This window comes from Abramis brama, assembly GCF_963993115.1.
Source record: "Abramis brama genome assembly, chromosome: 7".
NCBI lineage: Eukaryota > Metazoa > Chordata > Actinopteri > Cypriniformes > Leuciscidae > Abramis > Abramis brama.
The window spans coordinates 26,659,274-26,677,273 of NC_139969.1; the positions used below are offsets into that span (position 1 = coordinate 26,659,274).

The 18,000-nt window shown below is 38.2% G+C and overlaps 1 protein-coding gene across 9 annotated transcripts in view; it reads left to right on the forward strand.

The window, feature by feature from the left end:
- Positions 1–18,000, forward strand: part of ptprfb (protein tyrosine phosphatase receptor type Fb) — a 196,713-nt gene that overhangs the window by 122,811 nt on the left and 55,902 nt on the right. For 4 of the 9 annotated variants that reach the window (XM_084121073.1, XM_084121075.1, XM_084121074.1 and 1 more), the window contains 6 exons: positions 3,290–3,400; positions 9,038–9,307; positions 10,213–10,794; positions 11,433–11,566; positions 13,122–13,266; positions 15,745–16,050. In XM_084121073.1, the coding sequence (XP_083977199.1) occupies positions 3,290–3,400; positions 9,038–9,307; positions 10,213–10,794; positions 11,433–11,566; positions 13,122–13,266; positions 15,745–16,050 (1,548 nt within the window). Of the gene's footprint in view, positions 1–3,289; positions 3,401–7,180; positions 7,193–9,037; positions 9,308–10,212; positions 10,795–11,432; positions 11,567–13,121; positions 13,267–15,744; positions 16,051–18,000 lie in introns of all 9 variants that reach the window. The other 5 variants (XM_084121079.1, XM_084121080.1, XM_084121078.1 and 2 more) reach the window with 3 other exon arrangements.

Consider the following 18,000-nt stretch of genomic DNA (forward strand, 5'->3'; position numbering starts at 1 on the left):
ACTTTTGATCAAATAAATGCAGCCTTCTCTTCACAATTTTTGAACAGTAGTGTATTTATTACTAAAAAAGTGGGCATTATTTTGGAGGCGGTTCACTTACTTATATTATAGGAATAATTCATGAAAATTCTATGATCATGTACAAACCCTCATGTCACTCCAAACCAGTGGAACATAAAATTTGAGATTTTGAAGAACGTCTTGGTCGCCATTTTACATGCAGTAAAAATGAATGGGGATAGGAACTTTCGAGATTCATTGTTTACTGCATAGAAATTCATTCTTCAAAATATCTTCTTTTCTGTTCCACAGAATTATGTTCCAAATTCATACAGGTTTGGAATGACATGAGGGTAAGTAAATTATGACAGAGTTTTCATTTTTAGATGAACTATACTTTGGATGAGGGGACGATATTGGACTCTTGCTAGTTATTGTGTCGTGCGTTTGTTGTGAATATTCTGTGGCCAGAGTCTTATTAAAATTATGCTACGAGTTTGGTTTTAAGACTGAAGGCCGTCTTTAGAATCTCCAGAGTGTCTCTCTCACATTCCAGTTGGGCTGTAATGAAATTGAAATGATTGAATTTGCATACTACTTATGCTAAAATGAGTATGTATGGGAAATGAGGGCACGGCCCTGATTGTTAAGATGGAGCATTCGATCAATCACACAGTCGCTCTCAGTTCTGAATGAAACATGAATTTCAGAAACACACTTGCTAGAGGCGAGTACTTGACAAATCCGCCATTACCCTACTTCACTCGGTTAGCAATATCAGTGGTCTTAGGACCCCTGGAGTTTGACTGTAAAAAGAAGTCGAAAAGAAGAGGAAAAGTGTACGGCGCATAACAAAGGTCTGTTTGTTACCCAGCTCACCTCAGGTTTTGAATCAGGAAGTACGTCTGGCTCACTTGAGGAGAAATAAGCTGACACTGCCTTATGTTTCCCGAGTGGTTGCTCAGTGTTCGTGGGCCGGATATTTAATTTATCTGGCTCGCAACAAACAGGTCTTTTTGTTCAATTCATCTCACTCAGCTCATTGTTTTGTATCTCCTTTATCAGTAAGGGACATGTATCCTCTTCATTACAATTCCATGCCCTCATCAAGACACACAGTTTGTCCCGCAGTGTATTCATTTGTTTCAAAAATGCATGTCTCCGTGTGGCATACTTCATCTCCGTTTGAAATAAAGGGATAGTTCTCCCAGAAATGAAAAAACTGTCATCATTTAGGTTGAGAAAATGACCGAATTTTTATTTTGGGGTGAACTATCTGTTTAACATACTGTATCATGTCATACCGAACACTTTGAATGCATTGATGGTTAAAAAAGATTATAATTGTTTTGTGTCTGTAACTGTCAATGTGTCTGTAACTGTTAAATATGTTAAAGGCATGCTTTAAAATAAGAAAATATAGGAATATAAAAAAATATTAAATTCACATAATTGCGAATGAAAGTGTGATTTTCACATTCCTCCTTTGATTTAGATGGGATTTTGTATTATTTTTCTTTATTGTGGTCCCTTTACTTTACAATATGGCACCATCAATCAGATGTGTTGTCAGGACTGAGGGGTGATGGCAATCAGTGCTGAGCAATCTCCGAATTGATTAGTAATTTGCTGCTTGTCAGTGTAGGAAACACCACCAATCCGTTTTCCTTGAACTTGGAGATTGGGCAAGGTTAGTGGTGCATGTTATTTCTTCCCTGCAGCACTGGGATGCTGGGAAGTAGTCGGGGGTAAACAGCAGGTGATAACCTATGCTATGGTGGTACACCACTGCCAGAGTTAAATATGTGTGCTTTTGCTTGATTAAGAGCCTGGCAGAGTCTTGTCGAAGCAAACACCGTATCTGTGGTTAGGACACCTGGATTGATTTTTTGTTTGATGTTCCTGCCCATGTCAAAATGGGTAGATATGAAGTATCTGCCACACTAAATGTTGTTTCACATTATTGAGAGATTTGCCTCCTTTTGTGTTCTGAAGTGATATCTTCAATGAATGAATGCACTGCTGGTCAAAAGTTTGGAATGGAGTTTAAATGTTTTTGTTGAGTCTCTTTTGTTCACCAAAGCTGCATTATTTCATTATAAATACAGTAAAAACAGTAATATTTTGAATATATTTTTACAATATAAAATAACTGTTTTCTATTTTAATATATTTTCAAATGTAATGTTTCTCTGTCATGCCAAAGTTAAATTTTTATAAATTGTATTGGATTTTTATAGAATTTCTATTAAAGGTTATCAGTGTTGAAAACATTTTGCTGTGTGTATATGTATGTATATATATATATATATATATATATATATATAATTATTATTATTTATTTTTTCAGGATTCTTTGATTAGAAAGTTCATAAGAACAGCATTTATTTGAAATAGAAATGTTTACATTATAATGTAACATTATAAATGTCTTTACTGACACTTTTGATCAATTTAATGCATCCTTGCTGAATAAAAGTATTCATTTCCTTTTTTTAAATAGTAGTATATCACAGTTTCAACAAAAATATTACACAACTGAACTGTGTTCAGCATTAATAAGAAATGTTTCTTGAGCAGTAAATCAGTCATTATGATTTCTGAATGATCACGCGACACTGAAGACTGGAGTAATGATGCTGAAAATTCAGCTTTGCATCACAAATGAAAAAAAGGTATTTCAAATTATAGTAATATTTCACAATATTACTCTTTTCACTGTATTTTTGATCAAATAAATACAGCCTTGGTGAGCGTAAGCCGTGGTTTATTTCAAAAACGTTAAAATAAATCTTAATTATTCCAACGTTTTGACCAGCAGTGTATGTGTTAAAAGACTAATTAAATATTGTCCTCGCGTAACCTTATGAAGCACAGTTTTTATCTATAGTGACCAGACAGGCTGCGTAGTTTTGTGTGCTATTGATGTTTTATTCTGGTATAAATATGCCACAGCAGTAATAAAGTCATGTGCTGTAGTGTAATTGGCTCCGAGTCAATGACATTAATATCCCGAAAGCTTTTCCTAATGACAGTGAAAGGCAAATATGTTAAGCTGTAGACTCCCTCAACCTGCAAAATCAGCTTTATGCATGTCTTAGGCAGCATTCTCGGCCAATAAACTATATACACAGTGGAACAGGTCTGACATTTAAACAGGGAGTGTTTACTGATTGTTTGCAGTGAAAGTTTGTGGTTTGTTGGGGAAAGTTGCGTCAGGGGATTCATAATCGTGTTCGTAAATCAAAGAGGTGACTTTTACCCTTGTTTTTTTTCTCTTTTTCTTCAGGAGCTCTGCAGATTGAAAACAGCGAGGAATCAGACCAGGGCAAGTACGAATGTGTAGCTATGAACAGCGCCGGGACGCGCTACTCTGCCCCCGCCAATCTCTACGTGCGAGGTAAGAGACACGCTCCAGGTGCCGCCCTTATCAAAACAACTTCCTCAACAATGCTTCACACCTTTGTTTAGACCATGTTGCAATTTTGTTTTGACTTCCACATGTGTTGAACTTTGCCTGGCATTTCGGAGCCAAGATAAACTAAAGTTTGTTGAACAAAACTGTGCAGAGAAAAAACAAACATTCCCTACTCTGTTTTGATTTCATAGCAACTGAAGCGCAGGTAAACATGCATATTCCTTAAAGTATTTGTTATGAGAGCGAAAAGACAAAAAGGGTTAACCGAAGGTTAGTGCCACGGAAGACACCTGCAGTATTAATATGTGGATTTAAAGGTATAATGGTGTGGAGGCATTGTCTGTGAAACAGAACTCTGGGAGTGCTGTTGTTATGAGTGTCAACCCCTTCAGCTCTTTCCATGCAGGTAATAACAGGGAGCTTATGGCTGGCTGCCAGTGTGGCCTCCAGCTAGTGACGTTACGGTGCCACCCAGTAATTGTCACGCAAGAAGTGAAGACTAAGCCTTCTCATGCTTCCTGTCAAACAAACGGCCAAAAATGTTATATACAATGGGATTAAACTGCAGACGTCATCGTACGACTCAATCACACGAGGTTGCTATGAGTGGCGTCTAAACACATTGAGTATAAAGGGGTTAAATTGTATTTTGCATTAAAAAGGAAGCCTGTTTGTAGGAACATTAAGGGTGTGTTTACATGACATCGATGTCCTAAAAACGGAAACGTTTTTCCTTCTCATTTTCAGCATAAAGATGACAACGTGGTCAAAACGATCTCTGTTCACACGGATCCACGGAAACGATTAAAAGCGTTGTGTTTATGTATGTCAGGGCTGTAGTTGCGATGTCATTTTGTAAAGAAACACTACGCGCCTATAGACTGAACACGTAATACGCATACGCATGCGCATGACATCACCGTTTTCACAAATTCACGTGCTCTTTGAAACCCATTTTCAAAAGTTTGCATTTTCAGGCCCCCAAAACGCCACTGTTGTGTAAATAAATGACCAAAACGCATAAAAAGTTTTCCGTTTATAGTTGAAAACAGTGTCATGTAAAAGATGTTTTGCATTTTGAGATTATTTTTGTGATAGTTAAACACGTTTAATTTTTTTTTTCATTACATAAGAATCTAATAACAGAGAATAATGCGGTCATTTTTACTTTATTTATAATCAGCCTAAATTTAATGCAGTTCTGAAAATATTATGTGAATTATAAATTATTAAGCAATATTTGGTCTTTTGTGATATTTTCAATTATTTATTAAATATTTACTTTAAAAAAAGTGTTAAAATGGTATATTGTCTTTTTATTTATTTATGAAATTCTCTAATACATTGCATTTAAATTATATATTGTTTTTTTATTGATGAAATAGCCTACTGCTTATAAATGCTATTATTTATAGTATATTAATAAATAATGCTACTATTTATAGTATATCACCCCCCATCATTTATAATATATTGCTATTATTATTCCCAATAAGCTTCATTTTCTTTATACAAAATGTAATTTTCTTGCTATTTTCTTTTGATTTTGGGGTGAAAGAAGAGCCACACTTGTTCTTGACAGTTTTTTGAAAAATCCCCCATGGAGTTAAATGAATATTTATAATTTGTTAATCAGTCTGCATGACCTCACATTTCACTACAAAGCAACGTAACGTGCACAGCCAAAATAATAATAACAAAAACAGGAACTTCTGTAGCTATACCAACAGCTAACTTCCTCAGAGTTGACAGGTGCATAATGGGTCGCCTTTATCCATCTGTCCATCACAGACTGGGTGTGGGTGCTTGTTTTTCAAAGCGTCTCTGTAAAACGGCTAATCATGCTTTTCTCTTCAAGGGCGTTCAGCACAGTATCCTGCTCCCATTCCTCAGCCGCCCGTTCTCGCTCATTTATCTGCTCACGCTAGATGAGTTGGGTGTCTAAGACTGCCAGCCTGTCAGTGGATCTATGTATTCAATAGCTGCTTCCCTTTTCCTGGTCCTCAGCACTTTTCTGGGAGCTGTCTGAATGCTCTATGACTGTCTCTCTCTCTCTCTCTCTCATTCTCTCGCTCTGTCCATCTGTCTGACAGAAGACTATATAACCTGGGAGAATCACAGTCATGTATACTGGCTGTATATGTGAATGCTCATTTGTCAGCCACTTATTCCATAGTGAAAAGTTGTCAACCACTGTCTGCTCTCTTTCCTCTGCTCCTGAAACTGACAACAAATCAAATAGAGTGAAGTGATCGCACACTTCATAACCGCCTATCTGTTTATTATATATTGTGTGAATGGGTCCACTTACCTTTGTTCAATATTTAAGGAAGATAAATGTTAATATCGCTAATGCACATCATTGTATTGTATAGTGTTACCTTGGCATTCTTAACAAGCCTTTAACTGACATCATCATCTTTCATGTGTCAAGTTTGTGGCACATTATGACCTAAGGCTCTTTTAGATGATCTCAGTGGCCTTGTCTGCCTCACTGGAGATATGGAAATGTATGCTCGCATGCATACAGAGACAGCTGTCAGAAGATGTTCAATCATTCTGAATTGTCTGTATAGTATGGCAGTAAAGTTACTCCCCCAACATATGTTAGGAAAATGTTAATAATATGTCAGTCATCCTGTGCTGTTCTTTTGGAAGTTAAAAACAAGCAAAAAAAGTTGAAAAAACTTCTAAGTTGACTATTACTTAATATCTTAATATTATCTATTGACTATATCTTAGAAAAGGCTTTATATGTCACAGGACATTTTATATTTTATAATATTTATATTTTAAACTTTATCTCACAATTAAACTGGTCCCCATGCATTATTTGTTCCATATAGAAAAGATTTTAAAAGTTTGGTGTCAGTAAGATTGTTAATGTTTTTTGAAAGAAGAGTAACCATGCTCAAGATGCTTACCATGGCTACATTTATTTTATACAGTAAAAACAGTAATATTGTGAAATATGATTCCAATTTAAAAGAACTGTTTTCTATTTTACCGTAATATATATTTAAATGTAATTTATTCTTGATACTCTTATTAGTATTGAATTTTCAGCAGCCAATCTTTAGTAACATGATCCTTGAGAAATCATTCTAATTTGATTTGAAGAAGCATTTCTTGGCTTATTTGAAATATAATTTTTTTAAACTTTATCAATGTCTTAACTGTCACTTTTGGTCGATTTAATGAATACTTTTAATTTTAGTAAAAAATAAAAAAATAAAAAAAAAAACTGACCCCAGCTTTTAAATGGTAGTGTATTAAAACTGAGTAACGTTGAGTAATTAAGCCATGTTCACACAGCAGCAAAATACGATTGTCAGTTTTGTTTTACAGTGTTAAATATAGTTACATGCAAAGTTATAAACTAGATGGGCAACCGCTTTCTATAACCAAACTTAGTCCCTTAAATTAATGTCTACCATTAACCTTTATCAATGTGATTGTGTTCCCTGTAGACATCATACATGGAGTGATAAATTGCTTACATTTATGTGTAAGCAAATGTATTGCTTAAACAGGCCTGTATTTACCTTTAACATTTAACAACCTACAGTATGATATATGGTGGAGTATATACAAATCTAACTCAAGTGTGTGTCACTGTCTTTATTCAGTTTTCCATTGCATTTTCTAACCACCATGAAATTATACAAATGTTTTTCCCTGTTCTCTTGTCTCACATTTGTCTCTGTCTTTCAATTTCATCTCCTTCATATCACCTGGTCAAACTCTCACCTCATCACTTAGACCCTCGAGGAGGTTGGTTCTTTTCAATTTTAACCGCTTCTTGCAGACCTCAATCTGGATCCCTCTTTAATCAGAGACCCTTGTTATCAATCCCACTCCCTCTGCTATGCTGCCCTGCTATAAAACCTGTGTTATCAGGCTGAATGTGTTGTGTCAGATGACTTGCATGAGCCTGGAATAAAAGGGTTAACAGTTCATTGTTAATTAGTCCAAACTAGTTTTAATCTGTTAAACATCCCCGTTAAATTTGACAAACAATCACCCGTAATTATATTTTTAATTATTTAATTTATCTTTTTTTTTGTCAGGTTTGAGTGTCCATTTTATCCCACAATGCATGTATGGTTTGACTCATGATAAAGGCTCCTGTAACCAACCTGTTCCCTGTTACCTGAAACATTATAATATAAATATCCTCAGTGTTTATTTTGATAGTAATACACTTCTGTTGTATTACTACCCACACCGAATTTCCATTCTTATCCTTCAAATCATCGTCACCGTATGTCCATCTCCACAGTTAGTGTCAGACTTCCAGGGAAATCAATAAAGTGAATATTTGTATTTCTTAGACATGCTACTGCTACTGTAATTTCTTTGCAACAGTGGACTTGGAGTACTTAGAATTTTACATAGCCTAATTCAAAGAAAAAATGCTCAAGAGTCTATCGTTTTTCCTTTACAATGCAAACATAATGAGGAGAATAACAAGCTTGGTCGCAGTGTCTATCTGAAAATAAAATGAGAGAACGAAGTCGAGAATCCAATTTCAGGAAGACCTGTGCAAAAACCAATTATTGCCTATGCCATTTCTCCATAGACAGACATGAGGCAGCGGGTCATTAACACAAATTGGAAGAGTCTGTTTAATGTGCTGTGGTTTTATACTCCTATTTTGAGAGAATAGGAGAGAAAAGTCTCTCCAGTTTGTGATGCTTGTAAATAGTTCAGCATTAGTATCTACCACCATCTTTGATTCTGAGCACTACATTATAGAGAGTGAAATGCATTACTAGTATTTGCATGGATAAAAGAATATCCTTTAAAAATGTTGATGTTTTTCTCATGCTGATCCTTGTGGATTAGTTCCTCGTACACCAAGAGCCTCACTCATTCGAGTCCGTTTAGGTCAAGACTGGTTTGAATTCCGTTCAGCCCCCACATTGATAGTTCACTTCTCTCCTCCCCATCTCTGCACGGTGTCAGCAGGCTCCTTTTCGTCTCCATGGGAACCTCTTTTAATGTCAGGTTTATCTGCATATCAGAGGCTCACAAAGAGAGGGCCCTGCGAACAATACGTCTCCCACAAGGTCTCAGACAGGTTCCCGAATCCAGGCAGGACTGAGCAACAACAGAGCAGGGTCTCAGTGCCACCAGGCGATAAACTGACAGAGAAAACTCTACATCCTGCAATTTCTCAGCAAGGACGATTTTTTTTTTTTCAAATCCACAATTTAATAAAGCTCCCCTTTGGCATGAATTTTAATGTCTCACTCTATACGAAATACCATTACGATGCCTTCTTCACCTTTCCTCCGGCATGTATTGGTTTATCGCCCCTTTCTGCACATATGTGTGAGCCATAGTATTGACTTCCTGCCTCCAGTTGTTAAGCTTCAGGCTTTAACAAATGGAAAAAGTGGCAGCCCGGCCTTTGAAGGGAATTTGTTTGACCTGTCAGCTCGACTTCATGTTAGTTTGTTCATGTTTGTGATATAGTCCTAGTATTTACACAAGAGATGTAGTAATCACAATAGCTTTCCCCGTGTATGGTTTTTATATTAAAAGTTGACATAAAAGTACTACAATATCACGCATGCTGAATCTCACAACACATTTTCTTCTTCGTTCTGGTAGTACGACGAGTGCCTCCCCGTTTCTCCATCCCACCCACCAATCACGAGGTTATGCCAGGGGGCAGTGTCAACCTCACCTGTGTGGCAGTAGGTGCCCCCATGCCCTACGTCAAATGGATGGCTGGTGATGTGGAGCTCACCAAGGATGAGGAGATGCCCGTGGGGCGCAATGTCCTGGAGCTCAACAACATCCGTCAGTCGACCAACTACACATGCGTAGCTATCTCATCCCTCGGTATGATTGAGGCAACCGCACAAGTTTCTGTCAAAGGTAAGATCCTCGAATGACCGCTCTATCCACAAAAATAGTGATTCTTTTGAAGGAATATTTTGCAGTAATAGCCTAGGTATGCTTCATTTTCCACGTTCTGCTCCTCCTTGCATCTTGTTGAGTGTGCAAGCCATTAAAAGTACACTTCATTGATGTGAGCCAGTACATCAGCGGACTGTGCTGATGACGAAAATTACATTGGACTGTTTGCAAGACAAGGGAAGTGTACTTTCGGCTTTAGACCAAGAATGTTTATTAATAACATAAATAAGGTCCATTTTGTAGATTTTCTTAGGTTTAAAGATTATATAGACACTGTTATTTTACCCAAGACCCTGAATAGGTTGTCAGAGAACAGAAAAGTTATTTTCTATCTGCAACCCCAAGGTTCTGACCAGCTGTTTGGTACGCCTGGCAAATGCACACAAAGAAAAAAACATGGACACTTGTTCTCTGTTGACTGAGCTTTAGGGACTTCCCGCGTTTTTACTGTGGGCTCTGAGAAAATGAAAGGCTTTAGATTATTCTGAGCATGTGTTTACCCAGACCAGATGTCTGGAGCTGTATCAGTGTGGCTGGTCCCACCAGACAACGCCGAGCCCTGCCAGACTTCGTTCCTCGTCATCGTGGCTGCCTCTATTGATTGCACTTTGCACTTCACCAATCAATATGGACTTGGAGAATGTCACCAACATTTATCTGGAGTCCAGCCACAAATCTTAAAGACACAATGATGAGGCGGCACGGTCTGCCTTTCTGTGAATAACCAGAATGCAGGCCTTTCTTCTTTCTCTCGCTGTCTTACATTGCACGTCTTTCTCTATTTTAGGAGTGTACCGTGTAGGCAGCCTAGCCTACATAAACTGTCATCCATTTAATTTCCTTTCTTATTGTCTACTCCTCAGCTCTCCCAAAGCCTCCTACATCTCTCATTGTGACGGAAACCACAGCTACGAGCGTTACCCTGACATGGGACTCTGGAAACCCTGAACCTGTGTCTTACTACATTATCCAGTACCGGGCCAAGACCTCGGACACCAACTTCCAAGAAGTGGACGGTGTTGCCACCACGCGTTACAGCATTGGTGGTCTCAGCCCTTATTCCGAGTATGAGTTCCGCGTGATGGCGGTCAACAACATCGGCCGTGGGCCACCCAGTGACCCGGTTGAGACGCGAACGGGTGAGCAGGCGCCTTCCTCCCCACCTCTGCACGTCCAGGCACGTATGCTGAGTGCCAGCACCATGTTGGTGCAGTGGGAACCGCCGGAGGAACCTAATGGTCAGATTAGAGGCTATCGAATCTACTACACATCTGACCTGGACGCTCCTCTCAGTGCCTGGCAGAAACACAACACGGACGACAGCCGTCTCACCACAATCTCGAGCCTGACCACCGACATTACCTATAGCCTGCGTGTCCTGGGCTTCACATCTGTAGGGGACGGGCCCCCATCTGATGTGTTGCAGGTCAAGACACAGCAAGGAGGTGAATTTTTGGGAATAGTGAATAATACATCAGTATTTATACATAGGGCTGGGTAAAAATTAATCATGATGTCACATGCAGTAACATATTGTATGAACAGTGTAGCGGTCCGATTCATGAACTCCATGAAATGACTCCCATTCCGATTCATGAACAACACATGAAATTACTCATTTGAACCATGTGTTTTTAATGGATAATTCAAAAAGACTCTGTTACCATTTGAATCTGTCTGAGGAATTCTTCTAATAAACTCACTGAATCCTTCAGAGTGGTTGCTGAATCAGCATCAAGTTATCATTACTTCTGGTTATGGAGTATGTTGATATATTACATAATGGATGGATTGGGCCCTGTTGTTAATATTTTCAGAATATATCGAACTTGAAGGTTCATTGTTTAATTTACAAAAATAGCTAAGCTTTTCTTTTACAAGCAAAATTGTCATTGTTACTTGAATGCACCCAAATGAATCAGAATCAAAACAAAATTATAATTGAATTAAATTGGAGTCTAATTGAATCAGGAAATGTGTATCAATACCCAGCCCTTCCTTGCATGTTTTATTTCATGTCAGTACCTTAAAAATACTTGTGAATCTGTTGTCGCTAACTTGTCTGTGTCTGTCTGATTTCAAGTTCCTGCTCAGCCATCCAGCTTTGAGGCTGAGGCGGAGCTGGATACGCGGATCCAGTTAACTTGGCTGTGGCCGGTCCAGGACCCCATTATTAAATATGAGCTGCTATATTGGGAGGATGACTCGGATAACAAGGTATCATGTCAGTGCTTGTTCCTTCCCGATTCATTCAGAATTACAAGCAGACCTGATATTGGTAGTCTACAGCTGTTGCTGTGGGCCAAGGATACAAATGAAAGATAGCCAAAATTGACATTTCACAAAATGACTGCAGGCAAAAGTCTGCAGTCAGTTGATAGAATTAGATTGTGCTTTTGGCTTCAAAAACAGAATGTTCTTTTCAATGCTCAACGCTTGACAGTGTTTCTAACTGATGCCAGAATGGGCCGTTTGGATCTGTTTTCTTGATGTCGGTTCATCAACATTGAGATCAGATGCCTTATGCACACTCTCATCATGATAGCCATCAGTGTGTTTCCAGAAAGTGTGTTTCCATGTTGTTAGTGAACAACTTCTTTGTCCCCCATAATCTTAAAATGTTGAATAAACAATGAGAAAAAAAATATATGTAGATTTATTCATTTAGCTGATACTTACAAATTAGGATAAAATATGTGCCTACAATATTAGCTGTTATACTAAAAACACAAAAAACATTGACAACTGCATGTGCCAGTTTCCATTTTTTTGTTGAACAATGTAAATTCACACTTTATGAAAACAGACCGAAATGAAAACCTTTATTCTCTCAAAATCTCTCTCTTCCTGTCATTGAATCTGATACACACACACACAACACGCATAGGTGGACTTCAGTGGGCGTGCTTATCACCATACAAGGAGAAGAGGACAGAGTTCTTATCATTAGTGCGGTAGATTAAATGTTTGAAAGTGAATTGGATTTGATGACTAAGTCTTCCTCGCCCACTTCACAATACATCCCACAGCCCCAGAACTAATGTGTTAGTCACAATGAAACAGAAGTAGCAAAAGATCTTTCATATTATGATGTACATATTAGTGAAATAGATTATTGAAAAAAAAAACAAAAAAAAAAACTATGTTTTTAGCCATCGTTTGTTGATTGGAAAAGCTTTTTTTCTTCATTTGAACAGTAAAGAAGATTTTTTGCTGACACTGTAGTCCTTGGTGATTTATATAATGCAATTCAATTGCTACCGTCACGTTAAGAGTCGAAAAAAGACTTATACAGACAAAACAAAATAAATATCCGTGGCTCCTGGTGATACATAGAGGTCTTATGAAGCGAAACATTCGATCTGTGCAAGAAACTGAACGTATTTTTAAAACATTATTACCTGTAATCCACAGCCTCTGCAAACTTACTTGTGCTTATCCTTAGATGCTGCAACCTATGTAAAAAAGATGCAGGACCGCTTGCCACAAGTAATAATTTTATAAATAATGTTGAGTTTCTTGCACAGACCGATCTGTTTTTGGTGAACTAAGAGGATTAAAAGATTGGAGAAGATTGGAACATTTTAGAGTTATACTTGAATTAAAAATTACAAGGTAAAAAAATTATAATATTAACATGCATGGATGAATTGTTCGCAGTAACGTGCATTTAGAAACCAGAAAACTGAAATTTTATTCCAACTTTAAAATAAACCTGTGGAGTGTGGATAGGACACATAGATTGAAAGTGTTTTTGATGTTTTCTCTTCAGATCCACGTCACCTTCGATCCTGCCGGCTCATACGCTGTTGAAGGTTTGAAGCCGGACACTGTTTATAAATTCTCCCTGGCAGCCCGCTCTGAAATGGGGCTTGGGGTCTTCACTCAGCCCATCGAAGCCAAGACCGCCCAGTCCAGTGAGTACCCTATTTTATTGTCTTTATCACATCAACTAACCTAAACTTGTCCCTATGGGCAATCCAGAGGTCCTCTTTCCCCCTCCTTTCTCAAGCCTTTGTCTACAGTCTCCAGAATTAATTATCTTACACCTGTAAGCCAGGGAATACCTTTATTCATTGACAAGGGCGAAAGGTACGTTTGGTGTCTGCTTGTGCCTTTGTCATCATTATTTTGGCTTATAGGCTATTAATGTGATTTGTTATTGCTGCAATGTTAAAAGCCAGAGCAGTGAAGCCTGCTTGAGAAAAGGAGATGAAACACTGCATTTGTGCTAAATTTAACACTGACTCTCACCTCTGCTCGTGTATAACCCAACCTTTCTCACTTGCACCCACATATCAAAAGACAATGTTCAGAGAGTATATACTACAAGATTTACATTCATATCAGAGTACTCCCTTTCCCCTTGAGTCCCTCACAGCCTCGTGTTGTTCTCGAGACCTGTCTATCACCTCCTCCAGGACTCAAAAGACCCTTTGATCTCTTGAGTTTTTTTTTTTTGTCAGGACCCCCAGAAAAAATGATTTAAAAACGTACAATCTGTCAACGTGTTCAGCTACGGCTGCAGTATTTTTGTCACCTTCTGCAGCATCATGCGTTTGTAGTGGCTCTCCCACTGTTGTCAGATTAAGGACCGCCTGATGCGAGACGCCTCACGCTCAATCCCACCGTGGGCGCCAAGAACGGTGTGACATCACCAAACTTCCCCTCCTGTTCTCTGCTCTGGTTGTTAACAAAGGAATGCAAGCATGTTAAAATATCCCAGCGTTCTTCCTCTCAGCCATCTCTCCTTTCTTCCTTAGTTACTGTTTTGTTTTGTTTTTTATCATGCAGTTATGTTTATCATATGCTGTAGAGATGCATGAACGGATGCCCTTTAGCTTTTTTTGATCATTGTAAATTGTTGTTGTGCTGTTGTAGTGATTTTTTTTTTTATGCCTCTGGACTGTGTTGTGTTGAACAAGAACATTTAATTTGGTAGCTCACCTGATCTCTGTTCGTCAGACTTAATTAAATATGCCGTGCTGGTGCTGCGCTTATCTCAGACACTCAGAAGTGGCACAGAGCCTGCCAAAAGATGCTAACAGCATGGTCGAGTACGCTCCCGGACACGTCAGCTGCCACACTCTCTGACACTTGGATCTCTGACAAACGGGGGGCTGTTGTCTCCCAGCCAATAGGCTGACTGAGAATGTGTGAATGCCTGTTAAAACACAAACCGATGGCCTTTCCCCTGCCTGTCAACACCAAACAGAGTAGTAGTAAATGGCTGCGACTTACTGATCACTTAGACCAGAGTGAGAAATTTACACACGCCACCAGCCAAAATAGTGTATTTTTCGCAATTGCAGGTCAGTTTTGCATTGTATTCTAACAACAGCACACTCTTGCTGGTGAGGCGCATTTGATTGGCTGTTATACACACTACCATTCAAAAGTTTGGGGTCTGTAAGATTTTTTTAAATGTTAAAAAGTTTTTAAAAAGTATCTTATGTTCACAAATTTATCTGATCGATAATACAGTAAAAAGAGTAATATTTTGAAATTTGTGTGTTTAATTTGAATATATTTAAATTAAAATTAAAATTTGTAATTTGTTCTTATGATGGCAAAGCTGAATTTTCAGCATCATTACTCCAGTCTTCAGTGCCACATGATCCTTCAGAAATCAGAGTTTTTTGTTATTACCAATGTTAAAAACAGTCCAATATTTTTTTGGAAACTGTGATACATTGAATTTTACTTCAGAATTCTTTGATGAAAATTTATTTAATGCATCCTTGCTGAATAAAAGTATTAATTTCTTTAAAAAAATCTTTCTGACCCCAAACTTTAAATTGTATGCGTATATACTGCATATGTTGTTAAAATTACATTGCATATTATGTTCACATTCTCCTATTAATTTTAATTTATAGGTTAATTTAATTTTTGTACTTATTTTTTGTATTTTCAAAAACACATTGGACAGAAAACCCAGTAATCAACCTTAGACCATACACAAACTGCAAAAGGTAAAAATAATAATAACATGAAAGGTTATCAGGAATTAATGTTTCCATATAAAAAAATTTCTTCTATAAAATAAAATTGTGAGTGGCTAGTAAAATTTGGCATTCACCAGCCAGTCGGTGATGGGCAAAAAAAAGTTAATATCCCACCGCTTTGATGTAGCATCATTTGCAGATTTTCCCTCATGAAATCAAAGCAAAGTGAAATTTTTTTTTTATTTAACCAAGCTTGACCTCAATTTGAAAACCAAAATGGCTTTGAAAACACAAAATCAGTATATAGTTCTAATTTGATATTAGACAAAAATATGAAACAAAGACATTCTCAATTCTTGTCCCAACCTCTCAGTCCAGAAGCGAGCTTGTTTTGAGTTGTTTAATTTTTGCTTGATGCCCTCCCCGTTGCCTTGCCCCCTCCCGCAGCCCCCTCTGCCCCCCCTCAAGACGTGCACCTGCTCAGCCTGAGCTCCACCAGCATCAAGGTGAGTTGGGTGGCGCCGCCGGCCGCTAGTCGCCACGGCGCTATCGTGCGCTACACAGTCAGCTACCAGGCGGTGAACAATGAAGACTCGGAGCGCCACGAGGTGAAGGACATCGGAGCGGATGCCTCCAGTTATGTGCTGGATGGGCTGGAGAAGTGGACGGAGTATCAGGTGTGGGTGAGAGCACACACCGATGTGGGCCCCGGCCCAGAGAGCACAGCTGTGCGTATACGTACCAATGAGGACGGTAGGTCTGAAGTCTCCTATGTGGACAACTTCTAATGCTGGGCTATTGCTGGCTGCTACCTTTCTGTTCTCTTTTTGTCTGACGAATTACTTCTTCTAAGCATTGGTTAACAATTATTCCTATTCAGGGTTATGAACAATATCATCTGTGACATTTGCTTTAGATTCCACAGTATGCTTGTGACTTTCTTGTTTGTCAAACTTTTCTAATTAAAATGTTGTGGTATGGACAAAGTCAGATTCTCTAAATAATGCCTAACCTTGAACAAACCTAGACCTGAAAGCTTGGTCTTCACCTTAAAAGTAGTGACTGGAGCATTTTGTTTTAATTATAATTGGAACAACTTAATAAGTGAGGAGGGAGCAATATCACAGAGACATCCTCTTAAAGCACCATAAAATCAGGGGGCCACTACCCATGGTTCATAGCTCAGAGTTATCTTATCATTGAAGCTTGGTCTAATTGTCCTACACTTTAATCAACTGGCTTTCCAGGAAGTCCAGCTGTTAGCTAACCACGTTGCCTAGACCAGGGGTTTTCAAACTGGGTTTCAGGGACCCCAGAGCCACTGCAAAGAAGTCCGGGGAAAATTTGAGAGGAAAAATAATTACAAAATGCATTTTTAGCAATTGAAATTGCAAGCTAAATATGCATATAACATAAAAATATTACTTTAATAATTTGTTTTGGCTTTAGTTCAATTATAAAATGAAAGCCAGTAATTTAAACAACATTTTGTACTGTATATGCTATCATATCGTGCTTATTATTTTTCTCCTTGGCCTCAAAAAATGTAAAAACCCCTGTCCTAGACAAGGCATGCAGTCACAGACATCAGCCCTCAAAGCAGTTACTCACTCTTACTCACAGTCTGTCCTTCCTCTGTTGTGCTACAGAAGGTTTTACATGTACTTTATGATTGCACAAGGTACAGGCTATTACACGTGTGACTTCAGGCAATCCCTGAGTGCTTTTGATAAAGTTTTTAGAAGTGTAGGCTAAAGAGAAAAGCTTATTAAACGTAGGAGAGCAGTATAAGACCGGATGTGCTCAATGCATGGTCCTTTACAAGACAGCATGCGCTTTGTCTCTAAAGTTGCGTTTACACTGGCACGATTTTTAACTCACATCTGACATGTTGCACATGTATAAACACAAGATACACATTTTTTCATATCCGTTCTGAGCCACTTCTAAATGTGGTTTTAAATTTGGTTTTAGACCTACGTCTAAACGCTTATATCCGATTCCCCTTGGAATTCCAAGCCACCACAAGGCAAGGGTGATGCGTTTGCCCACAAAGATAGCTTCTTAATGTCATTTCATGAAGCACTAAAACTTACTCAATCATTCATTCAAGTAAATGAAATATTACCATGCTACTACAACGAAAATTATTGTTATTTTCAGTCAGTCAGATTTTGCACTGCAAACATTCATGACAGCTTTTAACTTATCGGTCTTATACTGCTCTCCAAATAATCAACGTGAATTATATAAATAAATTTAGTACGGCCATTCAAAACCCGAGGGTCAACCATGTGGCGTAGTAAAGCGATTTCCAACAGAATCATTTTGGGCGGGGTTTAATGTAAACGAGCGGGACAAAAAATCGATTATGGTCAAAAGATCATATCTGTGCATTAAGACTTGCAGTGTAAACGCAGCCTAAATAACAGGATTTAAAATTAAAAATCTTAATTATTCCAAACTTGACCAATAGTATATCTTTGTCCACTAGCTTTTTCATCAATATCTCTAGTTATCTTTTTCCCTTTTTCCTCTTTCTCACTTCTCATTCTTCGTTCCTCTCATTCTCCTCCCCTCCTGTCTTAGACCACCTTTTGCTCTATAGTCACATCCTTATATATTGGTCCTGGGATCACCCTTAGAAATGATGTCATGCTTTTCCCTATTCTGGTCGTCATGAATTAATTCATGTCAAGCATA